Here is a 16,964-nt window from a genome sequence, read left to right as displayed (position 1 = left end):
ATATTTCATGTACATGTTGAATAGTTGTCAATATTATCATGGCAGTTGAAGCTGTCAGCATAAACAAAAAAAAAACTATTCTCGTGATGATAGTACAATTAATGGAGAACTTTACACTCAACCTACTGTATTTTATCTCTGTATTGTAACAAGATTTCTCCATTTAGCTCAATTGACTAATGAAAAGGTTTTAGACTCCGCGTAAAGTCGGTGAGTGGAATAAAAAAGATTGAGACTGGAGTCGCATGAGTTGCCGTAGCCAGGCCTTTTCTAGGAATTGACAATTGATATCTTTGTTCGTTATTGGGTCTGACTGCAAATAAATTGTTGATAAAAATAGTCGTTAATTTAACTGTTTGTACAAGGTATTATAGAATCTTAATTGCCATTTTATACAGTTGGACAGAATGGGCGGGGGTCGATTGTGTTGGAGTTTGTTGGATAAATTTCATATTGATTTGAAAAATAGGAGTTGTTGCTCAGTTGTTGGCCATATTCCTATTAACAGTGGGAATGGGTTGGGGAGAGTTTGAGAGGATCTGCCATCTCTCTCTCTCTCTCTCTCTCTCTCTCTTTCTCTCTTTCTCTCTTAGTTTACAAAAGGTAAAAAAAAAATGTACTGTTTTTGGTTGTATTTTATTGGGGGAGATATTCAATGACCTAATGGTATAGAATCTCCTAAGGTTGTAAAGTATCAGCTGAAACATACATGCACAATCGATATTAAAACATAACATCCACACTTATTTCAAACATACTCACTGTCACAAACACACAACATTTTGACATGACCTTTCTATACAACATTTTGATTCTTAATCACTATGCAATATTTTAGCTTTCCTGGACAATTTAGCAAAACTCAGATACGATCTTTTGAATCCTCATGGACAAAATAGACTTATCATAAACATACGCACTGTTCCAAATGCACAACTTCACTAGATTATTCTTAAATAAAAACACAAACAAATAATTTTTTAACAGGAAAAAATATTTATGTTTTTTTTTTTTTTCACGCTTAAATTCTTTATTTCTTTCAGTCTTAATTCAATTTCAATACATGTACATATAATTCTCCCTTTGTGACTTTTATATGTTTAATTTTGTTAAGTCTTTCTTTCTTATTTGTTTGATTTTGTTTTTATTTTTTATTTTGATTATTTCAATTTCAGTATTTTAAGAATCCCCAACACTTGTTCTATATAAAAATGGAGTTTCAATCAGGTATCTTTATTTGCTTAGCGTTCAATAATCAAATTAGCTAAACAATACTACCAGTAACCTAATTAATAAACCTGTAGCTGCCATCATACACATGTGACCTGTGAACTCTATCATGAAATCATATCCCAGTCATCCGATTTTAGATAGGATTTATTGTCTGACAATCAGGGATGGCTGGTTTGGCATTAATTCATCCCCCTACCTCTTCATTCCTTATCCCCCCTCCCCCCAATATAATTTGCTACTCTCTTTATCAGGAAGTGAGTAATTAAATTTGAATACTAAGTATTTTGACCACGCCTTCTGTTGTTAAATAGAACAATATCTGATGACTGGGATAAGATATAGAGTTCATAGTTCATCCACTCAATCATCCATCCATCCATTCATCCATTGTTTAAGTAACTAACTACATATTATACTAATCTGAATTGACCTCCATTATTACAGCATGAACCCGCAAATTAATACATCAACAAAACCATGCATATATCATCCTATACACCCCCATCATCATAGCATGGAATCATCCTTCAACTGAATTAGAACATTCCATTCCCATTTTTGGGGAGATAATACAATGTATTTGAAGTATTTTATTAGTAGAATTTATTTGCAGTGAATATAGAAATTTTATTAGATGTTTGATAGGTTTTCTATTTTTGCCTGCTGACTCAATATAACTTAAACCTATTAATCACTTTTATTATAAATTTACCATGTTTCAAGGTATATTACTGTTGAATATTTAATGCTGTTAGTTAGATATTCAACTAGGTTTTAGCTTTAATAGATATTGTAATGAATTTTATAAACAAGCAGAAGGTATCTATCCTTATTTTATCATTTATTTATAGATGTTGCTGAATATTTCAATGTACTTGTATCCCATTTCTCTGGTCCTCCTAATCACTGACAGGAACCAACAAGAGTGTTTTTTTGTCAATAACGCCCAAAGTATCACGAAAAGTGCCCAGCAAGGAAGATTTGTTACAGATAGGCATATCCCCCCAAAAAGCTCGCCAGTGATTAGTAGGACTTGATTTCTTACCATATTATTAAATGTGATATTTCATCAAATTGACGATATCTACATTATTTATAACAAGATACAGTTACAGTAGTATGAATATATAGAAATAGAAATCATATAAGTCCACATGTAGGTGCAGATTGAAAAACATGTTTCTCCAAGGAAATGGGTGGGGAGGGGACAGTGTACCGTATTGGGTGAATGCACCTGGAAAATGAGTGAGGCTCACCTAGAAGATGATTATTTGTATTGACAAGATGTTAAATCCCATTCCAATAAATATTAAAATTAAAATAGTGTGTATGAAACTTTACAATTGTACGATAAACAGATACTGTCTCTATAACAAATAATAAAACAAATATTGTGTCCCAGTGACATTTTATGTGTAATACATCATGACATACTATTAATACATAAGGGTATGTTAAATACAACAAATATTGTGTCTTAAAAAGTCCCAGTGATATTTCATGTGTAATACATCATGATATAGTATTAATACATAAGGCTATGTTAAATATCTTATTAGATAATATTTAATAAGATCCTGATTAATATAGTCCCAACATTTCCCAATGATGTTATCGTTTATAATAGTCCAAAATCTAGTAATATATAATGTTTTATTGAAGAATATAGTAATAGAATGTGTATAGATGTAGTAGAACATAAGAATGTGTAATATCTTACTAGATAATAGTGTAATAATACATAAAATATACATAAGATCATGAAGAATATAGTAATACTTTATACACATGTGTATAGATGTAGTAGAACATAAGAATGTGTAATATCTTACTATACTATTCAAAAAAAGTAGGGGATATTTGATTTTTAAGTGTTATTAAAGTCACCTAATGAAACTGACGAAGAAACAAATGACAAAATGAAATGAAGTTCACATTCATCGATTTATTCCAAATGATCGTTAGACTAAGTAAGGCACAGACTGACCATTATAAGGGTAAAATGATACCCGGGGTCAAACAGCAAAGTTACCACAGCATCACAACCAAGTCAGTAACGGGTAAATCCTCCTCTGTTTGCCAAACAAGCATTGATCCGACGTGGCATACTCCTAATGAGACGTCAAAGGTCATTTTGGTCCAGATTGTCCCATTCCTGTTGCAACGCAGCAGCAAGTTCTTGGACATTGGCAGGACGTTGTTGACGTTGACGTAACCTCTGTCCAAGCATGTCCCAGACATGCTCGATGGGGGAGAGGTCGGGACTCAGTGCTGGCCAAGGTAATGTGGTGATGTTCTGTTGTTGGAGGTAACCTGTAACGATCCTGGCCCTGTGACATCTTGCGTTGTCATCCTGGAAGATGAAACGGCGGCCATGACGTCGTGCGAACGGCACAACATGGACTGCCAAGATGTTGTCCCGGTAGTACTGGCCTGTAACACGCCCTGCAACAACATGTAAAGCCGTTCTTCCAGCAACAGTGATGCCTCCCCACACCATAACAGAACCACCCCCAAATCGATCATGTCTGATGACGTTAACGTCTTGGAAGCGCTCGTTTCGACGACGCCACACCCTCCTACGTCTGTCCAAAAAATGAACAGTGAACCTTGACTCATCTGAAAACATCACATTGCTCCAGCGTCGATTATCCCAGTGTTGACGATCCCTACACCAACGACGTCTTGCCTGAATGTGATGATCTCTCAAACAAGGGATCACGCGAGGACGTCGGGCGCGAAGGTGACCCCTATGCAGTCGATTCCGAATCGTCTGGCCACTCACTCTCACACCAGTGTCTGTTTGAAGACGAGCGCTGATCTGATTTGCTGTGATGACACGATTTCTCAAGGCCAAGGTACGGATAAATCGATCCTGGGCTTGAGTTGTCGCCCTTGGTCGACCTGAGCGTGGTCTGTCCTGTACAGATTGTGTATCACGGTATCTGGACCATAGCCTGCTTATGACAGACTGAGAAACATTCATCGTCCGCGCCACAACCGCCTGTGTTGTGCCGATCTGTAGCATGCCAAGGGCACGTAACCTTTCATTTTGGGTAAGCCGACGCATATCAAAATTTGTTTTCTGGTCACTAAAACAATTAAACTGATGTTTCCACCCTGGAATTCAATGCCACAATGACTGTAACATTCAAAGTCAGAGTCGTGCAAATCTTGGGTTGGACCCCCATGATGATCCCAAGCATCACCTGCATTCCATGCGGTAGCTATTGGTGCGTTTGGGCGTCACATGTAACTGGAAATGTTTCTTCTGTTAGGTTCTATAGTGACTTTTTTCGTAGTCATTTGCATATTTTAGTATTATGCCCCCAAAATCAAATATCCCCTACTTTTTTTGAATAGTATAGATAATATTGTAATAATACATAAAAAAAACCCATAATATCATGAAGAATATAGTATACGCGTGTATACATGTAGTAGAACATAAGAATGTGTAATATCTTACTAGATAATAGTGTAATAATACATAAAATATACATAAGATCATGCAGAATATTATGTTTTTTATGATATGACAGTCAACACGTACATGTGGTAGCATAATGTTTTATTGGATAATATAGTAATAGTAGTATATGTATAGTACGTTATATAATGGTTTTATGTTATGTTAATTGTATTTATTGTTTATCAATACCGGCTTCATCCATGTCTCATAACTCCCTCATTTATAATCACCAATTGAATGGAATACCGCTTGTATAGATGATTCGTCATTTGACCTCTACAATCAATAAACGACCTTGGATTCTCCAGGGAAGTAGACGCTAACACACATTACTGTACTCAAGAGTTGCGGAATTCACTTCTCGACAAATTCAATCTGTAATTGATGTCATGTTCAGTTAACTTGTGATTTGTGAGAGAAATTTACGAGTAGATGCCGTATAATAAATTATTTGGCGCGTAGTGATTATGATTTTAAGATTGAGATGATTTAGGTTATGTCGACGTCCAGATATTATTAATGACGTATAAATATTTACACTCTGATTAATACCAAATCATGTCCGCAAAAAAAGATTTCTGGAATTAAATTTGGGTTATGCACATGTATGTTGGAAAATTATAGGACAAACTTCTATGAAAGTGAAAAATTCAATATGATTACAATGTATTTCTGGCTTTTTTTTTTAAATCCCCAACCATTGTCTGTAAAGATTGTGGATGTCTTCGTTAGAAAAATTATAGATTAAACTTCTATAAAAGTGAACAATTCGATATAATTACTGTGTATTTCTTTGTTTTTTATCCCCAACACGACCGTAAAGACTTCTGGAAATAAATTTTAAATATCTGAGATCGAAAATTATAGGTTGAAATTCTATAAATGTTAATAATTTGATATAATTACTGTGTATTTTTTTTTTTCTTTTTAATCTCTGAAATCTCCAACCTTTGTGTAGAGTATCAATAACAATATACAAAAATACAAAAACATTCCTTTTACGAGACATGCACATTGTTTCTGTCAACTTTGCGAAAGTTTGCAAAAAATACTTTTCTGTGAATAGTTCAGTACTCAGATTTTCGATAATTCGATACAATACAACATTTTGTTCAAAATAAACTAATTTATTTTCTCTGTGAGTTTGATAATGTTGGCTTTAAAGCTGTAATTATGGATGACCCACATTGAAAAACTTTTCCAAAGCTTTGAGTTGACAAGTTGAACACAGGATGGAATTCTTGTCAGACTTTGATGAAGATTATGAAATATTCAAACATGGTCTCGGTTGACTGAACGACTTCACGGTTGACTGACCGAGAATAAATAAAGTTGCATGTAGGCTTCTGATTATTGCAGGATTGTTCAACAATGAAAATTCTCTCATAATTGTCTTTTAGCCATTAAATAGACGTTGTTAAAAATTTTAAAAGATTTCTAAACATTCTTGTTTGTTTGGTGTCAGAATGACTTTGTAATTAGAACAAAATAGCATTAAAAAAAAAGAAACTCAATTGAATTTATGGCTTGCCACAGTTATTGTTCTATCCCACATGCAAGTATATACTCCTGGGGTTATATCTAGAAATCAAGTCTCACAGAATTTCATTTTTGGTTGGCATGGTGTCGAAGTACCAGAGGCCACGATTGTTATGCGGAAACGGTGTCATTTACATGTGACGAAGTTGAACTATTTGACAGCGATCTGATTAATTATACATGGTCACTGACCCGCTTTGAACAACAGACTTACAGGAGATGTCATTTTTGGCAGCGTGAAAAAAATAGTTAATTTCCTTGCCAGATAAACCAGCTGATGCAAGCCCCGGAATACGTTCGCATGTTGAGAAAGCGACCGTTAGGTATAGATTTCATCAAATCGCTTCGACAGTAACGTAGGGTCTCAATAATACAAGATGGCAGGCCCTGGATACAAGTTGTAATTTAGCAGGACGGCCTCGTTCCTTTTCTCGTCATACAATAATTATCTAGTTTTTTGTCTGTCTACAAATTATTTGTTATTTCAAGACATGATATTGATTGCCCTGTTATTTTGTCTATCTTCGTTTTCTACACGTCCGTAATTCGTGTTATCGCAAGTCAACAGGGATTCTCTTCTCTCCCTAATTAGGTCAGGCTGTGATTAATTACCCACAATTATTCCCGGTAATTGATCATCGTATCAAAAATTAGTTGTTTTTTTTTTCAAATCCGTGCCTGCTTTACATTTTATAAGCTTGCTATGTCCTAATCTGTATCTTGTTCACTCTCGTTTCAAAGCGGTTTAACTTTGTGCTTACATTTTTGATGAAAAAAAATCTTCTGAAAGATAGAAGCTTAGAGAGAGAGAGAGAGAAATGGGGTTTAACGTCCACTCAACACAAACTAGGTCATTTCGGGACTAACATATGGTTAATTTTATTTCATTAATTAGCTTGCGCATAGGGGTCTTTAGCAGTGGGAGGAAACCGGAGGACCCGGAGAAAACCCACGAGGTTGGACAGGCGACCCTACTCCTTGTCACGTACAGCCGGGGATTTGAAACCACACCAGTTGACTCAATGACAGACTTTATGATACAGCTCGCGCACGCTAACCATTCAGCCATCCAACCCCCCTAGAAGCTTAGATTTTTTTGATCGATGACGTTCTGGATTATGATCTGATTGCTAATTAGTTATAGGGTCGTCAAAACAGCTGTTTAATGGACAGTACTGGCCTGGAAAACTGATCAACTAAGCGATAGACAGTCAGTACCAACAGTTATTTATGAATACGCCCCAACCAGTTTAAAATAAAATATATCAAGTATTTGTTACAGATATATATCCAGAAAACAAAAAAAAAATTCAAGAAAGTTCAAACTTTTTTTTTAGCCGTGTTTGGAGATTAAAATTCAATGAAATGAAATGATTCAAAAATTTAGAATCGTTCTCTGTTATGATAATCTTGGATGAAATATTTACTTGCAGGTTTTCTCGTGCATTTGTCTGCTGTCTTATATCAAGATATAGTTCAATTTCAAAATTAAATTTTAAGGTCAATGTCGCATGTGTTTTATTTGAAATGACTTTATTTTTTAAGGGGAGAATTAGTCGTAATTTCTCATGTGTTTTGATTATTGTGACTTGTGATGAGAAATTGAGTTGAGCATCATTCATTTATTATTTTGAAGTCTTTAGTTATTGTGTGATAAAATGTCAGTGTATTATTTCAAGAGCTATTTCTTTAATATCATCATTTATTTCTATCAAATCTAGATGAAGTCGGTCTTTTATTAGTTTCATTAATTATTTAGGGAATGGGCAAATGCTATAAGCGGCCGGCAGAAGATAATTTACTGTAGTAAAGTGTACGCGTAGATGTTTGTACTGTTATACATATAGGTGTGGTCGGTTATAAAGAAAATATTCCGTTAATAAAAAATTCATGCCGCAAAAAACTACAGTCGTCACAATAATTGATAATGATAAAGATCGTGTTAATAATTAGTCATTTATATCTGTATACCATACATCAGAATATTTGCGATCTGAAAAACAAATTTTGTTTATTCAAATAATGCCTGGATGACTGTCAAAATTTTGAAAAGCCTTTTGACATGGATTCAAAATTTTGAAAAGCCTTTTGACATGGATTCCTTAATCATTAAAGCTGTTGATCATTATTTGGAGGATTTAAATCCCAGATCTTAGCACAGTTATATGGGACAACAATCACTGGTTTATTATACACTAGCACGACGTTTCGATACGTATCCTTTTATCGTTAGAAATCACAATAACATTTTGGAAACTGGAAGGTCTATATATATATGAATGTACAGTGTGAAGCCATACTTATCAAAAAGTAATGGAGTTTAACTTCATACTGTTCTGTTACATACATATCGAAACGTCATGCTTGTGTATTGTAAACCGGTGATTGTTGTCCCATATAATGGTCATAGTTCTGTAATGTTTTCAATCACTAAATACCACTCACGGATTTGATTTTGAATCCTTTGCAAACTAAAATATGGTGAAAGTTTAATCTTTAAAGGGAATATCCCTTCAGTATTCCATCTTTATAAGCAGAAAAGTAGGACATTAAACCCCAATTCATTTTATTTCCACACTAAAATCACCATATTTGATTATTCTAAAATATTAAGTGAAATTTGGATGCTGTAATGTTCTCCAGGTTTTTAAAAGGATTGTTCAGTATAAACTCAAATTTTAATCTCCTGCAGTAAAAAGTAATTGTTACACGAACGCAGGTCTTCGTATGGACACATTAAAAATAACGGTCGGGTGTTAAACACAGGTTAACAAATAAATACGCTTAAACGAACAGGTCGCACACTTTATCCTCGATTCACCGACAGTTATTTCCCCCCACATCGTTTATTCACAAAGCTTTCGGATGGAAATCTCATCTCTAAGAAAATGTTTGCTTGAAGAGTAAATACTCTTCTGTGGCTAGAGTAAAGAAAAGCAGGGAAGAAATGGCGTCAAAGCCCTTCGGAAAACACTAACCAAAAATGTTGTGTTGCGTAGTGGATTGTATTTTATGACGAGATTGGCCATATTAAAACCGTCATGTCTAACCAAGAGACAGAGGTAGAGGAAAAAATGGTATACTTGTCACTCAACTTTTCTGAAATCATGCAAGACCAATAAGTTTTATCTTACCCTCGCACTTTCTAGCAGCTACATTCATCTAAACACTGGCAGTTGAAATTACCACAGTCGCCAGACAGAAAAATGTAATGTTTAAATTTGTATTTTAGTGTGGTAAATTTCATGCGAATTTCACACATGACTTGTTATTGATGGAAATGTCTCCTTGTCTATTTGTTAGTTTTTCTGTCGATTTATTTCGTTCTATTATAAATAAATTTGGTTTTAAAGACGTATTCCTCCATCAATAATTAGGTCATCTGTAGCTCTCCCGGGTATATCCTGTTCGGTTTTAAAGATGTATCCCCTTATCAATAATTAGCTCATCTGTAGTTGTTGTATTTAGCTGGTTTTTAACAATAATATAACCCCAATTGCTCATGGTTAAGTTCTTTGATCATCGAACCGGCCCCTATTTCACAAAGCATTCTCAGACTTGAGTTAAGAATTTACTCAACTTTCAATCACTGTTAATGAGAAATATCATTGATCCAGAAACACAAAACTTTACACATAGTTTCTTATTGATGTATTTGATATGTTAAACAACAAAATGTTTATAAAGAGTTATATTTTAGTTAAAATAAGGGAACAATTTTGAGTAAATTATTAAGTCTGAGGCGAGTTTGAATTGGGAGTGGAGAAAAAACAAAACATATGGATTTTTCAAATTTGGGAGTTACTTGTCACCTTCTGGTGCCTGCAGGCATGTGAAGGAAAGTGTGCCCAAGAACGAAATGTCAAGACCCATCCGTGTACAAATTAGCACTTAAAAAAAACCCATTGAAATTTAAATATCATAGCATGAAAATAACCACCTGCTAGTCTCAAAATGGTCTAAGTATTATGTCGGCCAATCCATTACTTTTAATGGAGGTTATTATATGTTGACAATCGAGTCTGATGCAAGATATTTTTTTAATTCTAACGTGGCATAAATCTCTGGTAGTGACACCAAGAAACGATTGTAGACCTTATCCTATCAAAACATGAATAGAAGAGCAACTCGGATTTTGGTATTCGACTTTTTTCAATTTGTAAAATGACCATTAAGGCAATTCGTGTATATTTTAGTGATCCCAGGGCGAGGTTAAAATGTGCAAATATGCTCGGCAATTAATCAACTCCGACAGACCCGGTCATTCTCACAACATAGCGCATTTAAAACTAGATGCTTGCCTCCATTTTAAACCCAAACCTAGCAAGGTATAAGTGAAAACTAGCGTCCCACGGGTACTTAAAAGATCATGGGTTCAAAACTAAATTATAGTCGGGCTGGAAGCTCAGAATATTTTCTATAGCAAAGAAAATTGATGAGGTAGAGTTGAGAAAGCTTTATGAATTTAAGACATTCAAACAAATTCTCCCAAATGGAATTTTGGTGTAAGTTTACACGGAGCATGGAACGGTGAAGACCTAGGGACCACTGATACCCATATTTCAATTGTAACCTCGATGAGATCTAATTCACTATGATATTCAATCGCCAGTGAGTTTATTAGATAACGGTATGACCATGTCTCGATAGTATTCCACGTTTAAACTATCGGCAGTAAAAATCCTGTCTATACTCTCGCGTTATTGCCTTCCCTCCATTTTATGTCCTTGTTAACAATCTTGTAGAAAAAATATCCTCCAGTTGCTAAGAGCTTTAAATAAGATTTATGAAGGAAGGTGATTGTATTGTTGTCAGACTCTCTCTATTCATTTTATTAATCCTGTTTGCTTTTATAACATGAATATATACTATATTTTGATTTTATTTTGGATTTTTATTTTTATTCCACATTTTAACAGATCTTTTTTTTTTATCTCTCTGAAATTACATTATTAATAAAATTGAGTGCTACAAATGTACTTAGTGATGCTGTTTCTAGTTTGTCATTAAGCATGATGACGTCCTATTGTGTGTTTTCTTCACTTAGTGTTTATCTTATAGTCAAAATTATTTCATAGCTTTCTGGGAAAAAAGAAGATACATAAATAAATTAACTTGATTGCCTGATTTATTATTTTCTATATTTTATTATCCCTGTTTCGTCTCCCTTCTTATCTAGTGGTATAACGGTTTACATCTTATTTAGTTATTCAATATTTATTTGATTACTGGGATTAATTTAACCAAAGCCACAACAAATCCCACAAAAAGATAGGTTTCTAACCATAAAACTAAAAAGTTTCTAACCATAAAACGAAGTTTTAAACTGTAAAACGAGAAAGTTTTATAAAATGAGAAAGTTTTAAACTGTAAAACGAGAAAGTTTTATATAGCGAGTTTTGGGCGTGAGGTGCACAGAACTGTAGGTAACCTACTAGAATCATCAACATTGATTGGTTAATCAAATGTCTGACGCCATAGGGTCAAAACCCGTTCATATGACATGACCTTCCACTACAACCGGTCAGATCTTCGAAATATTTTTCCAATGTGAAACAATTGGTGTAGTAAATCTCTGTGATTATGACGTCAGCCATTGTGTGTTTTTATCAAATATAAATAATATTTAGTTAAAGCCCTCTTACAGTCACCACACAGCCCATACGCCATGTTTTTATTTGCTGCGTTGAGAATGGTGGGAAATAGCCGTCTGCCCGCTATTGTATGTTGACTTAAGATGTCTGTTTTGTCAGGGAACCTGAGATATGAAGAAGCAATATAACAAAGGGTAGATGTAGGATATCATATTTTTTTTAATTCTCAATATAGAATTAACTACATGTGCCTACAACATATACTAAAAATGTCAGCAAAAGAAGGGGAAGAATTCATTTTACACCTTCACAGTAAATCTCCCACCCCCGTAATATAGTCACTGCTCTGAGCCATATCGGGTTTGAAAAAGGCTAGCAAATAAAATTCATATTACTCCTTCACAGTTAATCTCTGGTTCTTCACTTGTATTATAGGACGTGGTCCCCTCCCAAAGATAATGTTAGGAAAAGAAAGCTAAGTTTCCAAGATAAATTACCGCTCCGACTGATGCTTATCTGGTTTGGAAAGTAGGTGACTGAACGATACATTTCTGGTTCTCCACCTCAGTAAAATATTTGGTGCCCTCCTTCCCCCCGTCGTACCATATCACACTCACAGTACACAGTAAATCTCTTGTTTTTTTACTTTTATACAACCCCTCCCTTCCCCTTCAACGGTTTCCCACCCAAACAAGCCACTTACTGAATGCATCATTGAGTCTTTTTATAGCGCTAAAAGTTATTATAAATACGTGATTAAAATGGTTTTGTTGTAGACACTGAATAAGATTCTAGTTAGCAGACAACAGTAAATGTATGATACATTAGAACCATTGTTCTACGATTGGAATCCATGTTTATTTAGTACACTATTATACTTCATGAAAAGGTCTCGCTTCACTACAAAAACACAACGCATCTTGAATAGTAAGCTGCATAGAATAGAACTGCCACGGCAATTAAACACTAGCATTTCATCTCATAGTAGCTTTTCCTGTCCTTCTGCCTATCGTTGAGTTCGACATTCAGTTCTTTCGTATTAATAATAGTTCTGTGCTACACTGTGTTTGGTTCGTTTCCATAGTGAGAAAGAAGCTTTACTGCACACACAAGGAATAATGTGATTTTTTGTTGTGATTGGAAGGGAATCCAGGCAGGGTATATACTGGCATTTAGAAAGTGTTTATCTGTAGCAACTTTACCATCAACGCAGTAGATAAAAGCCTAGTGCTGTAAGGAAATTGAAAATTAAAAATATCAGCTTTATTTCCGTGGGATCCTGTTTGAGTACAGGTTTTTGCCCAGACTAAAATAAAACACTTGAAAAAATAAAATCCTTTTGTGACTCTTTTTATACCATAAAATATCGCTTAACTCATTGACCCCTAGACCTAATTAACTGGATCTGTAATTAGAATTGATGACAGCAAGAGGATAGGGACTTGAAGGGATTCGGGAGGAATTAATGTAATTAATTAGGATGGTAGGATCTTATGTCTCTGTAAATTAAAAACATGGAGGGAATGGGTGTGGCGGGGTTGCTATAGGTTACCGCAGTAGCTTAGATATGGTGGACCCAGGAAAAGGAATTGGGCTTACATCTTGTCAATACAACACTTTGGTCATTTTGAGATTAACAAAGTAAATTTTATTTCAGTGTGGGACAGAATTTTACCATACTATACTTACACTGTCTGTCTACAACTAGCTCCGCTTAAGAACAGACACTAAGCTAGTTGACCGACATTTTATTTCCTAAATCGACGATTTAAGACGACAACGCTAAATATACATCAGGAATTTTAAGAAGTATTTATTCTACTTCCATTTAATAAAATTGCAAAGGTTTATCTAGTCTTTGTGTTTATGACAGATGTGAAGTGGAAGAGGACTGCATTAGAAATGAAATGGGAGTTAAACGTCCTACTGTTCTGCTCCTAAACTGGGCTAATGAAGACGGGCATACGCCATACAGTGTGCTATGAGGGAAATTTTGCCCAGGCAGCGTCACTACGTCCTTTATGTGCATGCCAATGTGTACACAGGACCTCAGTTTTTCGTCCCATCCAAACGACTAGACAGCTGTCCTCGTCAAGCCTTCAGTCCTGCATCACTGACAAAGGGAAACCACGCTGGAAAATCTGGATGAACTTTCTCTGCCAATGCAGGGATCGAACACCCGACCTCCAGGCTAGCGAGCCAGCGTCTTACCCACTTAGCCACGTGATCCCCCGACCGAATTAGAAAATGGTATATTAATTTTTCGATATGGCGGCCATTTAAGGCAGATATCTATTCTTATAGTAGGTAGTCCTCTGTGTGCAGGATGAGAATTTTACCAGTCTCCTACATCTTAATCACTGCTGTCCCATATCCATTGACTTGATGCTTAACACATACAATGAAAGGTTGCAGAGAAAATCTCCCGGCACGATTTTCTCCTCGCATTGCAAATGTTACCATAGAAATAAGGACGAATGATAACTTCAATGTCAATAAAACGTTAAGCTTTATTCTGTTTAGCCTGTCTAACCTTGTGGTTTTTTATTTTTTTTTTTTTTATTTTTTTTTTTTCCCTTGGCAGTTGGAATTCGATATAAGAGTAGGCCGTAGTGCCGCTGTCCGGGCAAAATTTCCCTCATAGCACACTGTATGGCGTATGCCCGTCTTCATTAGCCCAGGTTAGGAGCAGAACAGTAGGACGTTAAACCCCATTTCATTTCATTTCATTTCATATCCTTGTGGTTTTTCTAGGGGTCCTCCAGTTTGCCTCGCACAGCTAAAGATGCCTATGCGCTAGTGAATTATTGAAATATAATTGAACCTAAGCGAGTCCAAGATTTACCTAGTTTGTCTCTCAAATTGAACATCAGTAACTAACAAAGCATAGGATGATAATTTGGACCACAGACAGTAAACATTTATGTGGCATCTTCGGTCTGGACACCCTGGGTTATTTTGACTCACACACTAGTGGTCATTTAAATGTCTAGAGTACCGTCAACGTTTATCTAAATCAACGAATAGAGTACCGTCAAACGTTTATCTAAATCAACGAATCGTCATTTTAACCCGTTATCTAACCTCTTCTGACATGTTTATATATATTTATTGGTTTATTGATGAAATAATTCAATAATGTCATTTCTACATGTCCTCGTAACATCCATATTGTAGCCTTAAAAAGCTATATCTCTCGATGCTCTATGGACTTAATCAATGGGTATGTATACAATCAGTTAGTGATACTCGCAGCTTGTTGAGGATCGCTCAACAGGTAGATGTGTGATGAGATCTTTCTAGTAATTAATTTATGGCAGGCAGACTAGCAGGTGAAATTTTTTCATGACCTACAATACACGGCAGTGACAAATCATCGTGTGGTCTGTTGAGGACACAAATACTAGAGTAGCATCATGTACTTGGAACCGGGTAAAACTCTTATTTAAGAGGGGTCATGTATTAGGAAGGGTATGCTTCTACTTTCTAGAACACCTCATGCATCTTCTTTTGTATTTTGGAAGTTCACACTACGAAATGCTGTGGATGACAAACATGTGGTAGCAGCATCTTCTTCATGCATTTGGAACCTTTGTAAGGAAGGGTATGCTTCTCCTTTGCAATGGGATGGTGGAACTGTAATAGGTATCGTGTATTAGGAAGGGTATGCTTCTCCTTTGTAATGGGATGGTGGAACTGTAATGGGTGCCGTGTATTAGGAAGGGTATGCTTCTCTTTTGTAATGGGATGGTGTAACTGTAATGGGTGCCGTGTATTAGGAAGGGTATGCCTCTTCTTTGCAGTGGGATGGTGGAACTGTAATGGGTGTCGTTTATTAGGAAGAGTATGCTTCTCCTTTGTAATGGGATGGTGTAACTGAAATGGGTGCCGTGTATTAGGAAGGGTATGCTTCTCCTTTGTAATGGGATAGTGTAACTGTAATGGGTGCTGTGTATTAGGAAGGATATGCTTCTACTTTCTAGAACACCTGATATCACTTTTTGTATTACTGAAAGGTGATCAATATCTTACAATATCCAGTTATAATTGAAACTTTATTTGGGTAATATATCATTCTGAATGTCATTTATTAGGCAGAATATGCTTCTACATCTAAGGCACTGCATACATATACCACTTTCCATCTACTTGGAAAGTTCACACAAACCATTTTTATTGAACCTTGTATAATAATCAAAATCATATATTCTTCGATTACTCAGAATCCTTATTATAATTTTAAAAAAAATATATCTGAATGTTTATTTCTGTTAACAGAAATGTTATGAATACCCGGTAATCTATAGCTGTTGTTACTGTTATCCAGGTGTGCTACCAGCATACAGGCGTTTGTTACTGTTATCCAGGGGTGCTACCAGCATACAGGCGTTTATCCTCTTCCTTCCCTCCCTTATTGTGGACAGTTCGTTTTTCAACCTGAATCAGCCTTTCGTGACTGCAGCATTACGAAGCTCACAGGAAACAACCAAGTGATTCCAGGCGAAATCAAATTTGTTTTTCTATAATTTTATGAACAGTAAAATAAGCAATTCTAATTAACAAAATTTGGTATTTTTTGGATGACTTCAGTAGAACAAGCAATTATAATTAACAATATTTGGTATTCTTTTGATAAAAATAGTGAAATAAGTAATTTTAATTTACCAAATAATACTTTTTGATAACAACAGTAAAATAAGTAATTATAAGTAACAATATTTGGTATGTAATTATAACTTACAGGTCAGTATTTTTTTATAACAACAATAAAAAAAGTAATTATAATTTACAATGGGGAATCTTTTGAAAATAACTAGAATTGTGATCTACAGCTATGTCAGGTTTGTGAATTTGTCTTTGTTTCTGATTGTCAACCAGTTCTGGGGGTGTGATCTGAAACAAAGAACCACCTGTTATAGGTCTGACGTGAGAACACCTGTCCGACAATTATACATCAAAGCCCTAGATATACCTGTAACAGGTAATACTGTAATAAACTAATGTAGCTGTTTAAAGGGTAGTTGCTTTGTTTTACAAATGATTTAAAAAATTTGCTTAAATTCTTTGTTGTTATGGAGAACGTGAGATAGGGTTTAACATCCACTTGACAAAAGCTAGGTCATTTC

General features: G+C 35.2%; 1 protein-coding gene across 3 annotated transcripts in view; it reads left to right on the top strand.

The window, feature by feature from the left end:
* Positions 1 to 16,964, top strand: part of LOC126825270 (one cut domain family member 2) — a 42,992-nt gene that overhangs the window by 13,528 nt on the left and 12,500 nt on the right. The window contains exon 2 of one of the 3 annotated variants that reach the window (XM_050554859.2): positions 1,176 to 1,227. The exons of the other annotated variants lie outside the window; for them this stretch is intronic. Within the exon in view, the coding sequence (XP_050410816.1) occupies positions 1,176 to 1,183 (8 nt within the window). The 3' untranslated portion in view covers positions 1,184 to 1,227. The remainder of the gene's footprint in view (positions 1 to 1,175; positions 1,228 to 16,964) is intronic. 3 annotated transcript variants of the gene reach the window in all.

Source organism: Patella vulgata, chromosome 6 (genome assembly GCF_932274485.2).
Source record: "Patella vulgata chromosome 6, xgPatVulg1.2, whole genome shotgun sequence".
Taxonomy (NCBI): domain Eukaryota; kingdom Metazoa; phylum Mollusca; class Gastropoda; family Patellidae; genus Patella; species Patella vulgata.
The sequence above is the reverse complement of the archived record's forward strand: the minus strand, read 5'-3'. Positions and strand labels throughout refer to the sequence as shown.